Genomic DNA, 21271 nt, shown 5'->3' on the forward strand with positions numbered 1-21271 from the left:
TGTTTCAGTTTAGAATTTATTTTCATTGTTCATTGAGTTTCATTGCGTTATTGCTTTACTTTATTCTCATTGTTTGTTGTTGTAAGTTGTTTTTCTAAGTGAAATGACCATGCAAATGGCTGGTAAGCTCTTAGTGGCCAAACATCTTTCTTAAAGAGGTTTCATGAGAGAAGCTTTGCATTAAAATAGAAGTAATTTAATTACTCTATGAATGTGTTATGAAAAGGTTTTTACTTCATAATGCTAACTGTTTACGGTCATACAGGATCTCATCAACACGAGTAGACACTCGTTTGCATCCTGTTGTAGAGAACATCATATCTGAACCATACTGCAAACGATCGGCAATTTTATTCACAATATCCTCTGATGGATTCCTATTCTTTCGCAAGAGATCTACTTTAATGCATTCTTTGACATGCCGTCGCTCCAAAGGCAAAATAGGAACAAAAAAATCAATAACATTATGTGAGATTAAGTCACTATGCCATAGACCACCATCAATATTATACACAGCCTTGTTGAGAATGCTTTCCATGTCTTTAACATCAAGATTCTCACGTTTCTTTCCCTGTTTCCAATGGTTAATAACGAAATTGTTGATATGGTTTCCACCTGTGTTGCTAAGAAAAATAAATATGCACTTTCGATAGTCAACATCATCAATCTTTTGATGATGGTCAAGAAATGGTTTTAATATATTCAGCAGTCCCTGGGGAGCCTTGTCAACCTCGTCAAAGATGAACATTGTTTTAGAACATTTCTTGACGCTCTCAATGATTTTCTTCAGTAATATGTCTTTGTAATATGACAACTTGTTAGCATTGGGAAAATCTTTGGTTGGAATTATTTTATGCACATATTTACTATTTCCTCCAAGCTTGTAAAGGCTGTCTGCTATAATAGTGCTGATGTGGTTCTTACCACATCCTGTCCATCCATGAAGGGAAAGCACCAAAGCCTTAGAAGGATTTGGATCTAGCACGTGACCTTTAATAGCTTTGTAAACCACTTCCACAGCGATGTGTTGGCCAAATACTTGTTCGTTCAATTGCACATCTAAGCGTGTAATATTACGAGGGATCCATCTTTCTTTACAGCACTCTTTAAGTCTACAGTACAACGGTTTTGCAACGAAGATACCTGCCAATGCAATTCCAGCTGCTGTAAACCACTCTGCCGTACAAATGACAAAATGACAACACAACAAAACGCAAACCCGTGTCACTTTCATAATAATACTTGGGTTGATCGTACAACCGAATGAAGGGCTTCTATAACGCCGAGAGATTACACATCACAGCTTGGTGACAGTGATCACAGCAATGATCAAAGCCTCCACTCCTCATTTACTTGCTCAGTTCAATCACTCAAACTGACAATGGAGTTCATAGATTGGTCTCACGATAAAACATGCCTAAGAAAATCCGCGCAAAGATGTCTTGCGCATTAATAAGTAATGCGAAGGAAAATTAATTTATAATTTAAACCACTACTTTGCAGTAGTTTATCTTTCTACAAAACTATTTACCTACTTTATCAAAAAGTTTATCATGTATTTGTGTAGTCTAGTCACCTACAACATGTCAAAGATCTTTTTAAAAACTAATACAAATAATTTCTATGAAAATATCATCCCATGCGTTTTCATGCGCTGGGTATAAAATTGCCAAAATTGAAATTTAGGATAACAAAAGTATTTAGCATGATAAAATCCACCACTGCCCATTTTATCCCTCATTGATCACATAGTCCACTCGAGTAGACACTCGTTTACATCCAGTGGATGAGAAAACCATATCTGGTTTTTCATATTGCATTTGATCAGCAATTTTGTTTACAACAGCAACAGTCGGATTCTTATCCTTTTTCAATAGATCCACCTTAATGCATTCCTTGATATGGTGCCTTTCCAATGGCAAAAAGGGGACAAAAAAATCTATGAGGTTATGTGAAATTAACTCACTATGCCAAAGACCGTTATCAACGTTGTAAACTTCGTTGTTGAGAATCATTTCCAAGTCTTTCATTGTAAGGTCTTCCCGTTTCTTACCTTTCTGCCAGTGACTTATGACAAAATTGTTAATCACTCTTGCACCTGTGTTGCTAAGAAAAATAAATATACACTGACGGTAGTCAACATCTTTAACTGTTTCATGATGGTCGAGAAATGGTTTTACAACATTCAGTAGTCCCTTTGGAACTTTATCCACCTCGTCAAAGATGAACATGGTTTTTGGACAATCCTTGACACTTCTCACAATTTTGCTGATTAAAATGTCTTTGTAATGTGACAACTTTTCAGCATGAGGAAAATCTGTAGTTGTTATGATTTTGTGCACATAATTACTACTTCCTCCAAGCGTGTAAAGGCTGTCTGCAATAATGTTGCTCATGTGATTCTTACCACAACCAGTCCAGCCATGAAAGGAAAGCACCAAAGCCTTAGAAGGATTTGGATTTTCGACGTGACCTTTGACGGCCTTGTAAACCACTTCCACTGCTATGTGTTGGCCAAAAACTTGCGTATTCAAGTGCATGTTTAAACGTGAAATATTAACAGGTATCCATTTATCTTTACAGCACTCTTTAAAAATACAATACAACGGCTCCCAGACAAAGTAGCCAGCAATGGATACTAACCCAACCGACACAGTTACAGGAACGAAACTAGAAAAGCAAAAAGATAGGAAACATGACATGAAAAAACATGTTTGTACCATCTTCATTGTGGAAAAAACACTATGTTGCAGATTAAAGTTAATCAACGTATTCATTGACAAGCGTTAAAATCATTACCACGGATGAAATTTAATTATAATTAAAACTGTATTATTACTTCCGCATTTTCTGGTAATCCATTATATTGACATGCGTGTTTACATTTGATAGACTAAAAAGGCTGTACAGACAGAGCACTTGTTCAAAAATTTCTAGAAGATTAATATGGGCCGTAAAGGAAACAAGAAAGCAGAAAAGAAGCAGTCAAAACAAAAGGAACTTGACGAAGAAACTGAAAAATTGAATGTCGAAAAAGTGCTATCCTCTGATGAAGAGGATAGTGTAATCCTATCACCTGAAAAAATTGGGGATGATGAAGATGAAAATGGAACAGAATACAATGAAGAAATTGGGGATGATGAAGACAAAAATGGAACAGAATACAATGAAGAAATTGGGGATGATGAAAACGAAAATGGAACAGAATACAATGAAGAAACTGCGGACAATGAAGATGGTAAAAGAAACGAATTTTTTGAGGAAACTGAGGCACATGTGAATCAAGGAAACAGCGTCACTACAAAAAGTCATTGGCATGATGATGATTCCATGCGGATACCACACAGTTACAATTTACGTTCAAGACAAAAGAATGCAACTAAGGATCGTGAAAATGTTGTTAACAAAAGAAAACTAGAGACATCTTCTCCTGAGAAACAACTTTTAATCAAAGGAACTGTAATGCTTCTCTTGATGGCTGTAATATCTGTGATATTACTTCCTTATATGTTTGCAGGATCAGATGATATTTCAAGCATCAAGTCAAACATAAAGTCGCTATCAGAGAATTTTTCAAACCAAACATCTTCTACCTTTAGGAAAATTGAAAGTAGGATGTTGTCCTTCATAGATCACCAAACTGCCCCGCAACCTTTTGTCTTGTTGATTGCATCAAAAGAAGAAGATCGTTCTGTGGCTGAATGTTTGGCAAATCGCATTTCGAAGATTTTAACATCAGTTAGTGCATCCTCTGTAGATATCAATGGTATGGACTATACTGATATCTTATCTGACCAAGCGAAATTGGCCATTGACAATAATCTGCGAAAGATTTTCAACAAAGGAAAGTTTCCTTCGGCTGCTGTCATTCATAATCTTGATTATGTACCGTATGGTGCAACCACATTGTTTTATGCCTATTGCGATCATGAAAATCCAATTTTTCACGAGGCTGCAATTATCTTCACCATAACCTTACCACAAAGTTATGCGATAAGGGAATATGACTTAGCACGAGAAGCACTTGTTGAAAAGTACCTTAAAGAGGACAGCCCATGGGTTCAGGATAAAGATTTTAGCATTGATGTTGTGACTGCTCTTATTAGTCGAATTACAGATACCATGGTCATTGTGAACAAGGAGAGTGAAGAGTTGTTGAGAAAATTATGCTGATGAAAAAGTAGAAACTATTATCTATTCCTTGATAAGCTCTCATGTGGTCAGAAATAAAAACATATGCATTTGTACTTAAGATACTTGTGCTGTTCATGATGAAGTTGTGCTTTGTTTGGCGACCATATACTTTGTATGATATGTATTTTAACTTTTCTGTTAAGCTTTTCTCTGGCAGTTAATGTAGAAAATTATTATTGGATAAGATTGCAGACAGTTCCAATGTCTGTAATATGTGAAATTAATTGTTGAAAATATGAAATTTTTGTTATCAACTTATCATGATTTTGTGGGCAATGCCTACATAAAGTATTGTGACCGAAAACACTCTCGGTAATTGCCGTAATTGTACGTAGGTTGCCGTAATTTGTCGCCACGCAACCAAACAGATGTTAACATATGTAGATTAACAGATCAGCAGAGAGTGGTGATGAAGTCCACAGAATTGTCTATCTTTCTTGCTATGGATCTTTTGAATGATTATTTCACGGTCATACCAAATTAAGGTCGGGGATATTGATGCTGGTGTGATAAGTTTTTTCCCTATATTCGTACAAGTCGTGAATGTTCTGTAATAATTACGTGAATGTATTAAAGTATGGGAGTCAATGAATCATTTTCAAATATCCAAGAGCAATGGAAATCTCGTGACAAATGTAAGTTAAAACCTTGTTTACTGTGTGTGCAAAATCACTCGAGTCTTTCCGAGTTTCTTATGTCTTTCATTTTCGTACATCCCATCTCAGTAGGAGAAAATAATTTTTTTCGCCGAAACTCAAGAGTTGAAACAATTGAATATTTCTTTGATCGAAGCATTTAGCTCAAACAAAAGACTTTATGACAAACGGTAGAAATATCTGGATTAATTGCTTATTTGTATGGTGACTGAGTACGAAATTTTTGCAATAATTACTTCAACAAAGATTATTTGTTTTCTCAAGTCGTTTGCATTTGTAAAGATTGCTCGAGAGACATGCAGAATTAAACTTTAGCTCAAGGGAGCTTCCTGAACGACTGAGCCGACGGCTATTTGAGACCTCTCGAGAAATAAGATGCTTTCTACACAAAAGCTCACAATGCGTTCAACTTCAGTTTGGTATTACGATGTGAGCTGGCTTTGAAGGCAAAAATTTGTAGTACGTGCGCGATGTTTTGTCTTATAGAAAACGGAGAAAATAGTTTCTTAAGATTGACTGTGTTGTGTTAATATGACCGACTGTATTGTGTTCATGACTTCAGCTAAATGTGTGGAGGTTTTCGTGCTTTGAGAAGGCGATCATTTATGATGACGCTCAGTGGAAAGTACAAGCAGTATGAATGCCCTCGCTTGAGAATCAACGAAAACGGAATCGGTGTTTATGAGGATGATGAAGAAACGCGACACAACGAATGTGGCTTGTTTATCGAGGTATGAGATTATTTTATGATATTCAAAATATAAAAAGGAATTTTTATATAAATTCTATTCTTTAAATTGAATTTGTTTTGGCAAACAGGGCTTTCGATTTTGAATCAAGTAGGTTCTTATTGTGATTGAAAAGGTAGGAATTTATTCGCTGCTCAAAACAGAGCCAAAAATCTCAGTGATGGTTGCTATGTAGAATTGATGTTGCAATATCTGGTGATCAAATAAATGAAAATAAGTTGAATAGGAAAACAAGAAATGAACCTGTTGTTAAAAATACAGTTTTTTTAGCTGAAATAAATTTTTGCATTGTCCTACATTAAACTAAGCCATCTTTATGAGCAAATCTCAGAGATGAGGCATTTTTATTTTGCAAAAGAATTTCCTTACCAAATCACTATACTTTATACAGCCGACATGTTTATAGATCTATAAATAGTGGTACACATAGATATATTTATTGTGTTATATAAATCTTAATGTGGGAATTTTAAAAGGACTTTTTATACCTGCCCAGTATCAGAAGTGTTGCACAATATGCTTGAGAAACATGTGACTCTAATCTATTGTTGTGTCTGTCAAAGACTTGTGATTAAGTATTTATCAATCTGATTTTGCATGTTGTGTATTTATCGTTTAATCTTTGTGATTGTATGCTTCAATTTGTATCAGAGATTATGGTTTGAAATTTTATGTATGGATGCATTTATGCAGGACTACATGTGTATGATCTCCTGACTTAGTTCAAGAAAATATGTTCATTTGAATTTATTGTGTACAGATTTCAATTTGCTTGGTATTTATTGAAGTCAAGTATGCTGCAATAGAAATGGTAGAAATTCCATGAATTAAAACAGATTTTATGATGTTATGAGAAATTTGCTTGTTTTATGTTTTGCAAACTTTTTTGTGTGGTGACCTTTCCTGATTTTTTCTTTAAAATATCGATATATTTATTTTGAATTAAAGGTCTTCACTACATACATTTATTATTTACTTTTTGCATTCATTGTCAGTATAAAGTCATGTTTGATTACCTAACAATGTATTTTGATCATTTTTTAGGAGAAAGATGCGCCCGCCTATTCATCTATATATGATAGAAGCTTTGATGAAGTTGTCTTCGACATTCTCAAAGTTGACCCAGAGGATTTTGCTGTGAGTAATACTATTACGGATTTGTTTGGTATTAGTGTTGCATTTCTGCAAAGGAAACTACTTTCGTTTATGTTGAAATTCTATGGTTAAACCACATCTGTCAAATAACTACAACATTGAATTTGCCATTTTGAAGAAATCTTTACAAGACTTGTGTGACGTGTTGAATATGATTTTTGAAGGCTCGACTCACTCATCACTGACTAAAGATGACGGAGTTTCTTTGCTCACTGACATGATATTTTCATTTAAAGTTCAGTCCATAAGTTTTCTATTCATATTGATTTGCAACTGCGCTAGGAATGTTACGTCGAAAAGAACATATATTTGAAACATGTCGAACAGTCAAAAGAATTCTTTTGTAAAACATCCCAAATTTCGAAAAAAAATCCCTTCAAATGGCCCCCGCATTTACGTAGGAAATGTCTACGTTTGTGTTATCGATGTCCATGCTTCTCGGCATGCGATCAACTGTTGACGACACGAGCCGAAATCGTCTAAAACAGATATTTATAATCCATAAACATAAGCCAAAAAATGGTGAAAATAGCAAAGCTGTTGATTCGCATTACACTTCACATGCAACTTTAACGCGACGTTCTGTTTTCCGTTTGATCTTAAACGAGTCAGTGATAGGGTTGGTGAAGTCATAGAAATAGAATCTTAGCCCATCGTCGACATTTTCCTCATAGTCACGATCATGTAGAATTCAAAGGTAGATTATGTGAAGCGAGTTATCTCCGGTATTCGAGTTGAAAAACTGGTTATTATCAAAGTATAATGTGTTGAAGTGTTTGATGACTTTGATCTCATGCCTTAGAACAAAAGAGGCGGCACAACTCTGCTCATGCAGTCAGCTTCTAAGCTTTTTGTATCTGCAATTACGTTGGCTAAAAGCTATAATTTAAAACCAAATTGCGTTTTTTAACGTAAATTTTTAACAATGTATTTTGATACAAAACGAGAAATTAATAACCGAAGAGCGTGTTTCATTTATATTTTCGTTCGGCACTGTTGCTCATCGAGTCGGCGGGAAAAAATTCTGAGTGGATAAATCATTAATGATTGGGATATTGAATTTCTGCATGTGAACATTGTCGTGGTATGAAAAGCTGTTGAAAAACTTGATTAGGAAGCGTTGCACAGGAATATTAAAGGCGAAGTGAATCAGCTACGAATTTAGAATTCACGCTTTTGTGTGAAAAGGATTTCAAAGCTTTGAAAATTGTACTCAATTATGCCTCACCCCCCCTGTGGAGCTTTTGATGTTTGTAAAAGGCTGATAATTTCACATGCTTGGCTCGACGTCATTCATAATGATTATTTGCAATCTGAAATTTCGTTATTGAGAATTAAATAACATCGTTAATTATTGTCAATCTTAAATCATTAATGGTCTATGAACAATCTTACCATTTCAAAAACTCAAACCTTCCTTAATACCCAGCGCCAATTCTCATTACGTAAAACGTTATATTCTGTGCACAATTGTCTTGTAGATCATTTTAAATTGGCTACGACTGTGCTCGTAGAAGACAGGTTTTTTTCCCATCAGCATGCATTAGATTGATTTGATAATGCTTTGTATCGTTGTGTGTTGTGACGTTTTCGCTTTGTATTTTCATATTTAAAATATCTCGCTCTATTACATGGGGTGTTGTATTTCGCCCCAAACCTAACGGCACTTCGTTTGTATAACTATAAATTTTAACAAATTTCTAGTTTTCAACAAAGTGACGAGGCAAATTTCAAAACCAGCCCAATTTTTTTCTCACCGTGCAAATTTTTCATGAATATTATTATTCATTTCTTTAGAAAACTAAAAGTATCAATCATTGTTTTTTCGGTGAATGTATGATCACTAAAATATTTTCATTGTCGGAGCAATTATAAAGGCGAGCTTTTCTTCGTGACATTCGTGAGCAATTGTGAACATATATCTTGTCAAGGAGTGTACATTTCAGTAAAAGCCAGCTTTGCTTGGGGGCATTCGTGAGCAAATGTGAACATAAATTTTGTCAAGGAGTGTACGCTTCGGTAAAAGCCATTGCAATCCATTAAGTTTATTGCAAAATCCTAAAACAATATAGTTATAATGTGTAAAAAATCCTATTGCAATAATCTTCGGCAAAGTTTTTAAGCTGCTTAGAGGCTCATGGGAATGAAGCATTGTAGCTACATGATTAAATCAAACTCGCCATCTCGAAATTTCTACATTTATTGAGGTCAGTGGTTACGATCAGATCCTTGCAGAAATCTATGAGTATTCCCGAAGGAATTTCGCAAATTCCTATAATCGCACACATTTTTTCTAACGAGTCGTCACTTTCACGAAGTCAGCTGGCAGACGGTCGTTTAAAATCATCCGACGTTTAGAATTTGCATGATTCAGCAGTATTTGACCCCCTAAGGAGGCGTAAACGTCAATGAAAGAAATTTATGCTTGGAATTTCAATATGCGCAGACATTGCCATGGTAATTGGCGTCGATTGCTATCTAAATTGTAGGGTGCAGTTTTTTATACACCCCGCATATTGTAGAAACTAATGTACAATTTTAAATCCTTTACCGACTGACGATTTCAAGAAATATACTTTGAGCAGCATCCCCTTTGTAGACTCAAGATTCAAGCTGTATATAAAACAAGATTCAGTAGAAATATTGCTTTGAAATTTGTGTCTCTAGTTTTTTCTCGTTTTTAAACTCGAGTCTCTGAAGTTTGATGATGATGATTTTATAAGATTGTTTGTCATCTATTTTTCTGCGTCACAAAAATATTTTCCCTTTCTGTTTATACCGTTTTCGATATCGTATGCGGGGGTCCCGACACTGCACACGGGGGTTCCGGTGGAATTCCACTGTTTACATTTTGCCGCCAGATGCTTTTCTCGTCAAAATGGAAAAATTAGAAAAAACAGAGTCTCTGTCACAGCCACCTAATATCCCATGCCTTTATAATACTTTCTATCAAACCCTTTTAAAAACTCCTTTTTTACAACAAGAGTTTCCACTCCATTTGTGTACGTAAACAGAGCTGGGATTTGTTTTTACGATAGTATTCCAGCACCTTAGGTTTACGGTAAGCCTTTATTTGTCCAACTGCTTGTTGTTAGTTAATGATTTGTATCTCGTCTATTTAACACACAGCGCTTATTCATACCAGTTCGAAATGTTCTATTTAACACCCAGCGCTTATTCATACCAGTTAGAAATGTTCTTGTTAAGAAAGGATGCTAAATTTGTAGTTGTAGCTACTCAAAACAGAATTGGAAGATGTCAGTTTGGGTTGCTATAAACAGCAACACAATTTGCTATCTTTGAAGATGATTGTGTATTTTCTGTGTTTTTAGAGACAAATAACGTTGATGGATATTCCTGTTTTTAAAGCCATAAAACCCGAGGTATGTCTGAATTTCTCTTAGCTTGATAATGACTTTGAAATAAAGTCGAAGTGTTTCTTTAAATCTTGTCTCTTGCTTTTATATCTCGAATCTTGAGTTTACAAGATGATGTCTTTTGGAGTTTGTTTTTTCCTTTATGTCAGAATTTCTTCCCAATCATTGTTCTTCTGTGTGTGGTAAAATATCCGAAGAAGCCTTGTTTCTTTTCCATGTTGAAAACTTTTATTTGAAACCATTAAGATCGTGAAATGGCGATATAACTTGCCGATGTCCGTATGGAAACTACTAATTTTTCTTCTTTTTCACGTCGACAATGAAAATTTACTAATGCCGCTCTTGAACAAATCTAATTATTCGATCTTTACTCCGTGCACTCTCATTGTTTACATGGCAGTGTGAGAACTAATTAATTTGATGTGCAGTCCTTATGGGGACTGTTGGTATTCGTATAATGACTGACGTTTCGACGTACTTAGCGTTAATTATCTTCAGAGTCAAAAGTGTAGTAGCACAACATGCCGCTGAAAGCTTTCCCACAAAAACAATTTCAATTGAATTATATGCTTGCAGGATTTGAAATAGCATACAGCCTCAATCAAGTTATGTAGCATTCCAGTTTAAATTCACAGTCATGTGGAAAACACGCTTTATTTCCCTTCCCTTAGGAACTCTCGTCGTGCGGTTGGAATAAGAAAAATAAACGCGAGCTGTCTCCAAATGTTGTGGAGATGACCAAAAGATTTAATCACGTACGTATTTTCCGAGCTACATGCAGATGTAATGAAATACACGTATCAAGGGTACTGGGAAAACAATGATTGTTACAGTTGATAAACGTTTTATACCATATTGAGATTTAAAACATCTCACGTCGTTCTCATTCAGATGTGGATATTATTTTATTTTGAGTTTTTGAAAAATGTCAAACCTTTGAGTCCACCACAGGGTCGGTGGTCTAGTTGAATTTTTTCTTTCCTACGCGATTATAACACAAGCAACGGAAGCCGATACTAGATTTTTTCTGCATATTTCTTAACTTCGTTGTGTATGTTTTATATTTTCTTTGCTGTATTTGTCAGTACAAAATTGCCTTTCTTTACGCGGTCGATTTTCGAATTTTTACACAAAGATCAACTCATCCAATTGGTGTAATTTGTTCCATCAGACTACACATTTCGATGTATTGAGGTGGGGAGGGAAGGGATGTTTCATTACAGCTGACTTGCAAAATTGTGGTGATGTACCTAAGTCACCAACCTTAACTTTGTATGACGTATTTTATAGGTGAGCTTTTGGGCTGTTAAGGAGATCCTCAACGCATCATTTACGAAAACTCGGGCGGAAGTGCTTTCTCTGTTTATAAGAGTAGCAAAGGTATTCACAAAGAAAATCGAATGTCTTTTATATTTTGAGAACCATTGGTTTTCTCAGCCTGCAAATTTGGTCCTGCCACGTAAGTTTTTCTGCGCTCTCCAACGGGAAAAACAATAGATTTTTAAAGAAATGCAGGGGCGGATTTTCTAATTGTGCAGGGGAGTGCGCACTCCCAAGAAAATTTTCTACGGCTGCAGGGAAGTGGGCATCCCCAAGAAAATTCTCTAGGGGTGCAGGGGAGTGTGCACCCCAAAGAAAATTCTAAAATAGTATTACGTATATTAGACGCTTAGTATAACAGTATTAGAGGCTATGAAATTGTACAGTAAGACTAAGTAAAAGTAGGACTTTTCATTTCAAAGGCAATTACATATTTTACACTACCACCATTTGCAATTGAGTATTACCATGCACGTTTTCATTGAAACGTTAAAATTGAAATTAATTACTAAATCCGCATTCCTTAACAAGAAACATGTAAAACTTTTTTAAAAAGGTAATAACATTTTCATTACGCACGGTTCACTCATCTCCAAGTCGAAAAATCCGCAACGGCTGAGGTCCATGCAACCTGCAACTTTAGCTATAATAAAGATGTATCCCCCTTGGTAAATCCGCACCCTTCCTTCAAATGAGCATTAATCCCCCCCTGAAGAAATTAATAATGATAATGCCCTGGGGCCGGTTGCACGAAGCCTGGATAGCGTTATCCATTGGCTAGCGAAAATTTTCAAACTTGTAAAAAAGGTGTTAGTTTTTTCTTATGACAAAGAAATTTTGTAATCTACGAAACAATATTTTCTTTCGGTGATTGCACAGTTCAAATCGTATATTTTTCTCCTACAAGAGATTTTATGAACGTTCAGAAAAATTTGATATACAGTGGATAACGCTATCCAGGCTTCGTGCAACCGCTCCTGAAGTTTACATAGCAAACGTAAAGTTAAGGGTTGGCTACGCCTCTTCCCATAACTATCGTTGATTTGTCGGACAGCCATGTGATTAACCTATGATTAATGATTTGTTGAGCATACTTTGAACAATGTCATCGCTTCCATTATCGTTTTCTCTCAATATGTCACTCAAGGGTGATCTAATTGGCTTACCAAAAAATGTAAACAAGTGTAATTGATTAGTTGCTTTATTGCGATAACGTTAATTGTTTTGGAAGTGTAAACTGCAGTGCAAGAACCGAGCGTTGACATGTTTACACCTAAATCGTCGGTCACACGTATAGTTTCTCTTTTGCACCTTTTTTGACATTGGACATATCTGCATGTAACTTCTTTCCTCATTTTTTTAGAAACTGTTAGATTTGCAAAACTTCCATTCGTCAAAAGCGATACTCTCTGGACTTCAAAGTGCTTCAGTCTACAGATTAGAACAAACTTGGATGGTTTGTGCTGATAATTTTAACTCAATCTTTGCACTAAATAGTTCAACTGCACTGTTTGTCCCTTGCATTTGAATCAAGGACGAGTGCTACGAACTCATTTTATATTAACTATCAACTTTTGAATCAGTGTGACAAAATATGCAATTATTTTTACTATATTTGGTGTGATGAGTTTAGACTCTCCCACCTGTTTTATACATGTGCAAAGTTCAGAACAGGGGGGTGTTTAAGCTCATCCTACCGAGTTTGGTAAATAAGTATGCGTATATGGTTACACTGCTTTTAATATTTATTGAACAGTCCTAGCCATTGCTGGGTTTTAGCAACACACATGCGCTGTACAGTGGGATTTTCGCAATTATGTGTCTTCAAGTTTATTTTTCACGCGTAGTTTGAACTTCTTCATTTTAGATGTTGCAAAGACGAGACAAACTCACTTTCGAAAAGCTTGATAGTATTTTTTCCATTACGGAAAACAAGTATGATTTTGCCAATCCTTACATTTACGTAGAATCAAATTAGAATTTTTTATTCTAAAATAATACGTTAACAGTCGATCTTAAGCGAGCGTTCGAGGACATTTTTCTACTCATTGAAACCGAATTTCTTTTTTTAAAGGTCGAAGTTGCGTAATCTCTTGGATGAAGCAAAATTACCTTGTATACCTTACCTAGGTACGTTTACTTTTGAAGTAGAGTGGGCGTTTCATAAACATGCAGGCTAAATTGAACTCTTTAACTTTTTGGGAAGGGGGGGGGGACACGAATTCATATATGCTTGTCTTAATCTGTAGAAAATAATGGATTTCGTATGTACTCAATGCAGAAGAAATGCATGTATGAATATGTACCCTCCCATTATCAACTCTTCTACGTCACTGAGGGTGGACTAAGGGGATCTTTAAGTACAGTTATTACTTAAATGATACTTAAATGAAGGTATCAGTAGGGCGGCGAAGACAAATGTGAAGACAAATTAAATAGACAAATTAGCGGAGTGGGATGACTTGCTTTTTCATAAAGAGGTTGTCTTAACATAGAGATCAGTTGGTGAGATGAAGATGATTGGGCTTTTCATGTGAAGATGTATTGATTGAAGAAATATGCGATTTGATATCATTGAGATCTTCGTGACGTGTAGGGCTCGATTAAGAAGAGTAATTGATAGGGTGAGATTTCTGGGGTCTTTCAGGATACTGCCCTCGCGGTTGTTCATGCGAACACAACCACAACGTGCTTAAATTAATGACTTTTTTCTCAGGAATGTATCTTACCGATCTTACCTATCTCGATTCAATCCATCCAACCACTGGAGGTTTGGATAAGGACAGAAATCAGAAGGTATGTCTATGATGGATTCAGAATGATTTTGTAGATGAGTAGTGTGTGCTCTACTTTTTATAAGATGTCAGTCAGACAGTCTAATTTGGGTTTTAATTCAGCGGCTTGTTTGGAGGTGTTTTATGTGATTCTATCCAGGGCAAAGGTGGTGCGCACCCCATACACAGCCCTCCCCTTAATCAATCCCTGGTTCACTGTCTTCACGTTGAAGCAAGGTTCATCTTTGTGCTTCTGTTGATTTTCTTTCAGTCTTGATTCTCTCTGAATTCACGTTTGTTTAGATGAACAATATTATCCGTGTCATTGCAGAATTTCAACAATCCAATTACGGTAACTTTTGATTTTGTTGTGTGAATCATCTGTATTATATTTATGTGCATCATAATCGCCAAAGTGACATTAATGAATTTCCCATTCCCTGCATATCATTATTGTCAAAGATAATAACTTTATATTTATAATATATTTATATAATAATTTTAAAGATAATAACTTTATATTTATAATATATTCATATAATAACTTTAAAGATGATAACTTTATATTTATAATATATTTATAATATATTTATATATGATGCATTTAACACAAACGACAACTTTTTTTAAATTTTTTATTGCAGACATGTTTCGGCAAACTTATGCCATCGTCAGTGCGGTATAATGAATGAATATTTAAATGGAGTTAATATATAAAGAAATCTGATACAAGACATGTGTATAGACAAAAGGGATGGAAGCGGAAGTTATTTACAATTATGTAGTGATTAGAGGTGTTAAGTATTTACAAGTTAAAGATAATATTGACATGCTGAATTTGTTTGTTAAGATAAGGCTTGAGTTTTTTGATGTACAGTACTTCTTTTAGTTTCAAAGAAGAAGGAGTGTGGACACATTCAAATATTCATTCATTATACCGCACTGAAGATGGCATAAGTTTGCCGAAACATGTTTGCAATAAAGAATTTAAAAAAAGTTGTCGTTTACGTTAAATGCATCATTTCAATCGTGCTATTACGAAATCATGGAAATATTTATATATATAGCTTTTGCGTTCTTTTCAGACGATATAGAGGAAGTGCCTTGCATAATGAATTATTTAAAGTCCGTAAACTACATAGAAGAACTTCAGAAATTTATGGAAGACAGAAACTATCAGTATGTATTTAATGTTCGGCTGAATTTCAAACCCCAGCTTCGTTGTAGAAAATTGTGCTTTGGATGCCCCTCTTAAACGTCTTACGATGTGTGGGCAAAAATTATAAGTACATGCGTTGGCAAAGCGATTTTTATGTACCTCGATTTCACTCTACAACATGGGTTGTTTTTGAATTTCTAAACTTACTACTTCATGCACGACTACATGAAACATCGTACAAATACTTCGTTGTACCACAGAATAATGATTATACAGAAGGGTCACTCAGGTGTACAACGTGTCCTCATGTCGGCCATTATTCCAGCCAGATGATTAAGATTTCTCACTTGTTTCCAACCATTAAAATTACATCACGTCAATACTTAATAATAAATTCAAGTATATTTTGGCTTAAGAAATGACTTCGGATCATTTTAAAGGTTTGGAAAAAGTCAAAAACCCTAATCATCTAGCTGGAATAATGGCGGCCACCATGCGCGGCACGACATGCTCGAGGACAAAAACATCAAAGGTTCCTACACGAGTGACTCTTCTGTATGTTCTTATTCTGTGGTTGTACTTTAAACAACGATTGCGGCCACGCGAAGGAGCGCAACCGTGTGTATAAACGACAGTTGGAAAACATGCAACTTTATAAAGTGAATGGCTCACGCCAAAGTGTCCCGTTAGGTGTTTGTTGACGTAGATTATCCTGTTCAATGCAGTCCTCAGAAGAAAGGACTGTTGATGTTTGTTTTGACGAACGTTTCGATATACTTTGCCGCCAAAGTGTCCCGTTACGTGTTTGTTGACGTAGATCATCCTGTTCAATACAGTCCTCAGAAGAAAGGACTGTTGATGTTTGTTTTGACGAACGTTTCGATATACTTTGCCGCCAAAGTGTCCCGTTACGTGTTTGTTGACGTAGATTATCCTGTTCAATGCAGTCCTCAGAAGAAAGGACTGTTGATGTTTGTTTTGACGAACGTTTCGATATACTTTGCCGCCAAAGTGTCCCGTTACGTGTTTGTTGACGTAGATCATCCTGTTCAATACAGTCCTCAGAAGAAAGGACTGTTGATGTTTGTTTTGACGAACGTTTCGATATACTTTGCCGCCAAAGTGTCCCGTTACGTGTTTGTTGACGTAGATTATCCTGTTCAATGCAGTCCTCAGAAGAAAGGACTGTTGATGTTTGTTTTGACGAACGTTTCGATATACTTTGCCGCCAAAGTGTCCCGTTACGTGTTTGTTGACGTAGATCATCCTGTTCAATACAGTCCTCAGAAGAAAGGACTGTTGATGTTTGTTTTGACGAACGTTTCGATATACTTTGCCGCCAAAGTGTCCCGTTACGTGTTTGTTGACGTAGATTATCCTGTTCAATGCAGTCCTCAGAAGAAAGGACTGTTGATGTTTGTTTTGACGAACGTTTCGATATACTTTGCCGCCAAAGTGTCCCGTTACGTGTTTGTTGACGTAGATCATCCTGTTCAATACAGTCCTCAGAAGAAAGGACTGTTGATGTTTGTTTTGACGAACGTTTCGATATACTTTGCCGCCAAAGTGTCCCGTTACGTGTTTGTTGACGTAGATCATCCTGTTCAATGCAGTCCTCAGAAGAAAGGACTGTTGATGTTTGTTTTGACGAACGTTTCGATATACTTTGCGGTTGTCCTCTTCAGAGTCAAGTGAAGAGTAAATCTCAAGTTCGCCTTATCGTGTCTTCTCAAGACTGTAGTAACCTGGACTATCTACATCAACCAATCAAATCATCCAGTTTTGTCATGTGCAATATACATTTCCACTCTCCGAATAACTGACTGTAGCGCGTTCCTTTTTTTTTTTTGATTGTCTGACTACAACATTCGCAAATAAGGATTGTGTAGGATCGAGATGCATAGGTTTTAGATTATGCTAATTATTATGAAAAAGGGACCCGTATGAAAGCATGGTTTTTGGATCTTTTGAGATTGAGCACAACTCATGTATCGTGTTGTGTTTTTTTGTGCATGGATGTTTATATTTATTGGCCAAAATACGAGGTAACGATGATTACGGCTTTAGGCCTCCTTGTCAGTTATGTTTAATGTCTATACACTCTGTTGTTTATAGCCGTACGCTTGACGCACTGTATTGAAATAAAGATTTATCTGTATATAAGTCGCTGTTTTAATACTAGTTGAATGTACGAGTATCTTGCTGGTCACATAAGCCTGGAATTGTTGAAGCTTATAGATTGTCTTCTATTTGTGTACATTAGGTGGTCAGTTAGGTTGACCGAGGACCTAATGTTTGGAAACTGTTAGCACTTAAGCGTGTGTTGTAGTTTAAAGTAGAAAATTTATATCTATGTTGATTTCATACAGGCTGTCGTTGAAAATCGAACCGTGCAAGGAGTCAAAGTCAAATCTTTTACCCAACAAATATCTGGCAAACACAAAAGATCAATCGCCATTATGTAATTTTCCTTTTTGTTTTTATCGTATTTTTGCTTTGTTTTTTTTTCCCCATTAATCTAAGGTCCGTGTTACTTCGTTCGCTAAGAATTTGTCAAGCTCAGCCCTCGACAACTATCCAATAAAATTGGTCGGTGCACAAAACATGACGAAATAAGAAGCTCATGCATAATTTATGAGCATCGTATATGACTAAAATTCCTTTTTGATTTTATCAGTTGGTTTAGAGGTACCGGAAGTGCCGCGATCTGCAAGCTATGTGAGGAAAAGCTCTCATATTCCTGAAACATCAACGACAAAAGTTCAACTGGGTCATCGCAAAGCTTCAAGCTTGGGCGTAAAGTAAGCGTTTGCTGATTTTATGTTTAATCTTGTGCACGGATCGATTTAACTCGATTAGACGTAATCAGCAATCTTCTCTCTCCGAGCAAGGCCTCGGAGCGAAAGCTGTTTTGATATTGATCACATTGAACCACCAGTTCCTCCTGAGAATAGCCTCTGATCTATAGTAGTTGTGGATTGTTTTTTTACTGTTTCTTCGAACTCATGTTTACTATGATCATTGAGAGCATTTGTAATTTTCTGTAGTATATTTTCCTCCAATCGTCTGTCATCGTCAATGAGTTGTCTCAGGTACAGTGGACGTTGATTATCATTCCAAAATAATTGAATTTTACAGTACTGTAATTTTTTTTCTATTTTTGCCTGTTCAGTTACAAGTCGAACGAGACCGATCCGTTTTCTGAGGGAGCGCTCGACACGTCCTCACAAGTCTCCCCTAAAACACATCCTATTGACGGAAGCCGATTGCATTGGAGCACGTCTTCGTCAGGTGAGGAGCATGGGCACGAGTTCAATAGCAATGTTAGCACTGTAGTAGTGTCATTGAGTTCTATTAAATTTCTATACAGGTCAGTGATTGCTATGGCCAATAGGAAGTAGATTTCGAATGCTGACCTTATGCATAAAGAATTTTAAAGCGCAATCGTTTTATTAGAGAGATTTAGCAAACACGACATATCACTTTCTCGATATGTAACAATTTCATGTTCGTTTAGAGAGTACTGATCTTAGTATCCGGTCCGACCAAAGTAAAACCAGGTGACTAGCGTGTTGTTAGAATGGCAATTTTCCATGGTCGTGTAACGACGTTGTAATTTCTGTCTTTTCAGCGAAGAAACGAATCTGGTTGAAAATTTAAACTTTAGATGGGAAGGTAAAATTTAGAATGAATTTTTCCATTAGTCAGAACCGGAAATGACAAGAAAATTTTACATCCAAAACTAAGTTTCGACCATAAACGGTGGTGTAGCAAGCTCGATAGTTGGTTGGGGAGGGGAATGTTGATATATGTATGTTGAAATCCTTAAGAAACTATTATCCATATTTATATAAATGAATATATAAATGAATAAGTATATACACTTACTAGTTGTCCTGCTATGTCGTGCGAGTTTTCTCGACAAGCAATTGAATTTTTTCACGTTCTTTGTCATGTTAGATTGTTTAAAAAGGAAAGCTTACCTTAAGAAAGGAAAACGACCAGCGGTAAATATCGTCATTCCTGGCTTGCCCTACAAAGGTTGTAAATAATCATGCCTCCGTTCTTGTGTTACAGTTTTCATCGTGGAAACGATACTGGGTCGGCCTTTGTGGAAGCTATCTCTACTTTTTTCGTCCGCGTCGCACGCTGTCTGGAAATGTCAGAAACTCGGTATGTAGCTACTAGCGTTCTTCGATCAATAGAGAGCTTTAGCAAAGACTACGAGTACGAACTACGTCATTTTGGCGCGAAAACATTGTTGCGACAACAACAACACGTAGCCGTCATCAATCTGAGTACGATGTTTTGTAAAAACTTAGTAGTCGCGACTACGATGTCTTTTTAAGCAAAGAAAGTAGGTATATTTTTCACTGTGTAAGAAATTAGTTTACAGTACTATTTTCGAGCATCCAGGCTTTAATGTAGAACCTTTTAGAACAAACAATAAAATAGCATAAATATATCGTAAATAAAATTTAAAATAGTGAAGATTTTTCATTCTAAAGAGGCCTATGTTCTCGCAAAATCAGTATTACCGATTAGTTGATATCATTATTGACAAATGGAGCCGTAGCTGCTTCTCTAACGTCAGTATTTTTCACAATAAAAAGGCTCGTTCTGTTGTTTATAGCTAAAACTAAATTTTGACGAAGCGACAACGACAACAAACTTCCTCGTGCCATTCCCTTACACGGTCAAACTTCGTACTCGTTGTCGTAGTCGTACTCTTGCTAAAGCTCCCTAATATGAGCGCAACCACGAAGTCTAGTGATCTTATAGGGTTGTGTTCTTGATTGCTTACATCAACAATTTTTGTCTAGTATAAACAGACAGCTCACGGAAGACCTTTCCTACTGACAGATTGGAAAATTACCTTACTTCGAGACAACGTTCGTTCTTTCTTCCAGCTAGAAAACAAAGATAGTGGTAAAAAAACGGAACATTATATCTTTCAACGCATCTTCATAATTATCACCCATGGAGCGGGGACTTCGTATTATTTTGAGTCGTTCGTGTTGTCATTTCTTTGTAGAAAAAACTGCTCAAATAGTTTTCTTGCATGTATTGTTTTACTCGTATGTACTGTAACTTTTGTAAACACTTTTGTACCACTTAGCCAACTAACTACGTCCGCTTGAGCTGAACTTTTCGCTTTGATCTGATTACAATATCGATTGATGCAGCTGTTGTTTTCTAAGTGTGTGTTTTTCTTTTCTATAGGATACATTTACAGATTTTATTCGCAGACAGACATCAATACGCAGACTTGGTATAATTTACTTAAAGATCAAATCGAAAGAGAGCTGTACAAGGTAACGTATCATTCAACCATCAATGAAAATGGTCTCTTAAAATGCATTTATTTCATTTTATCGAAGAACGAAGTTTTTTTCAAAAAATTTATCGTCTTCTACTATATAGCCACCTCAAAATCTTATTTCATTTGACGAAATCGAAGCAGAAGACACCAAACTTTAGCACATTCACCCACAGCACAGAAGGAGATTTAACTATATTAATATTATAATATTTATATATAATGTAATACGTAATACGAGTTTGCGTGGCATTCGTGGAAATTATATTGTAGTAAGCTGTTCTACACGTTGACAGATTATTGTGTATTATAAGTGAATGCTCAAATTTTTTGTATTTATATATTTACTAACTCTGTAATTGGTTATTTGTATGATGATGGCATCATTTCGTTGAAATACTTTTACTGATCGATAAAAAAAGTACGAGTTAATTTAATTGGTGGAAAATTGTTTTCTGGGTAAATTACTTTAGAATACTGCGAATCCTGGCCATAATACTGGTAAGTGATTGTCAGATAGAATAAGTTTGTTTAAACACGCTGACCCCGACAAGCGAAGCTGGTTTC

General features: G+C 35.9%; 3 protein-coding genes across 4 annotated transcripts; 1 reads left to right on the plus strand and 2 right to left on the minus strand.

Annotated features, from left to right (window-relative positions):
• Positions 1–2: 2 nt before the first annotated feature.
• On the minus strand, positions 3–1234 carry LOC124438224 (torsin-1A-like). Its single transcript, XM_046988241.1, has one exon. It carries the CDS (start codon positions 1232–1234, stop codon positions 236–238), a length of 999 nt encoding a protein of 332 aa, XP_046844197.1. The 3' UTR covers positions 3–235.
• A 206-nt stretch (positions 1235–1440) lies between these two features.
• Positions 1441–2805, minus strand: LOC124438223 (torsin-1A-like). The gene has a single exon (XM_046988240.1). It carries the CDS (start codon positions 2775–2777, stop codon positions 1731–1733), a length of 1047 nt encoding a protein of 348 aa, XP_046844196.1. The 5' UTR covers positions 2778–2805; the 3' UTR covers positions 1441–1730.
• Positions 2806–4247: 1442 nt separating this feature from the next.
• On the plus strand, positions 4248–21141 carry LOC124438219 (ras-specific guanine nucleotide-releasing factor RalGPS2-like). Of its 2 annotated transcripts, none has more exons than XM_046988226.1 (23): positions 4248–4829; positions 5413–5581; positions 6644–6736; positions 10087–10137; positions 10803–10886; positions 11422–11511; positions 12815–12907; positions 13319–13386; positions 13526–13581; positions 14168–14247; positions 14529–14577; positions 15311–15404; positions 17754–17845; positions 18062–18185; positions 18432–18476; positions 18557–18675; positions 18902–18944; positions 19016–19059; positions 19345–19391; positions 19462–19557; positions 20208–20313; positions 20608–20699; positions 20809–21141. In XM_046988226.1, exons 2-23 carry the CDS (start codon positions 5417–5419, stop codon positions 20863–20865), a joined length of 1788 nt encoding a protein of 595 aa, XP_046844182.1. In that variant the 5' UTR covers positions 4248–4829; positions 5413–5416; the 3' UTR covers positions 20866–21141. The 2 variants fall into 2 exon arrangements, with proteins under 2 accessions (XP_046844182.1, XP_046844183.1); XM_046988227.1 differs by lacking the exon at positions 4248–4829 and adding an exon at positions 5135–5309.
• Positions 21142–21271: the final 130 nt, after the last annotated feature.

This window comes from Xenia sp. Carnegie-2017, unplaced genomic scaffold (genome assembly GCF_021976095.1).
Source record: "Xenia sp. Carnegie-2017 unplaced genomic scaffold, XeniaSp_v1 HiC_scaffold_19, whole genome shotgun sequence".
NCBI classification, from domain to species: domain Eukaryota; kingdom Metazoa; phylum Cnidaria; class Anthozoa; order Malacalcyonacea; family Xeniidae; genus Xenia; species Xenia sp. Carnegie-2017.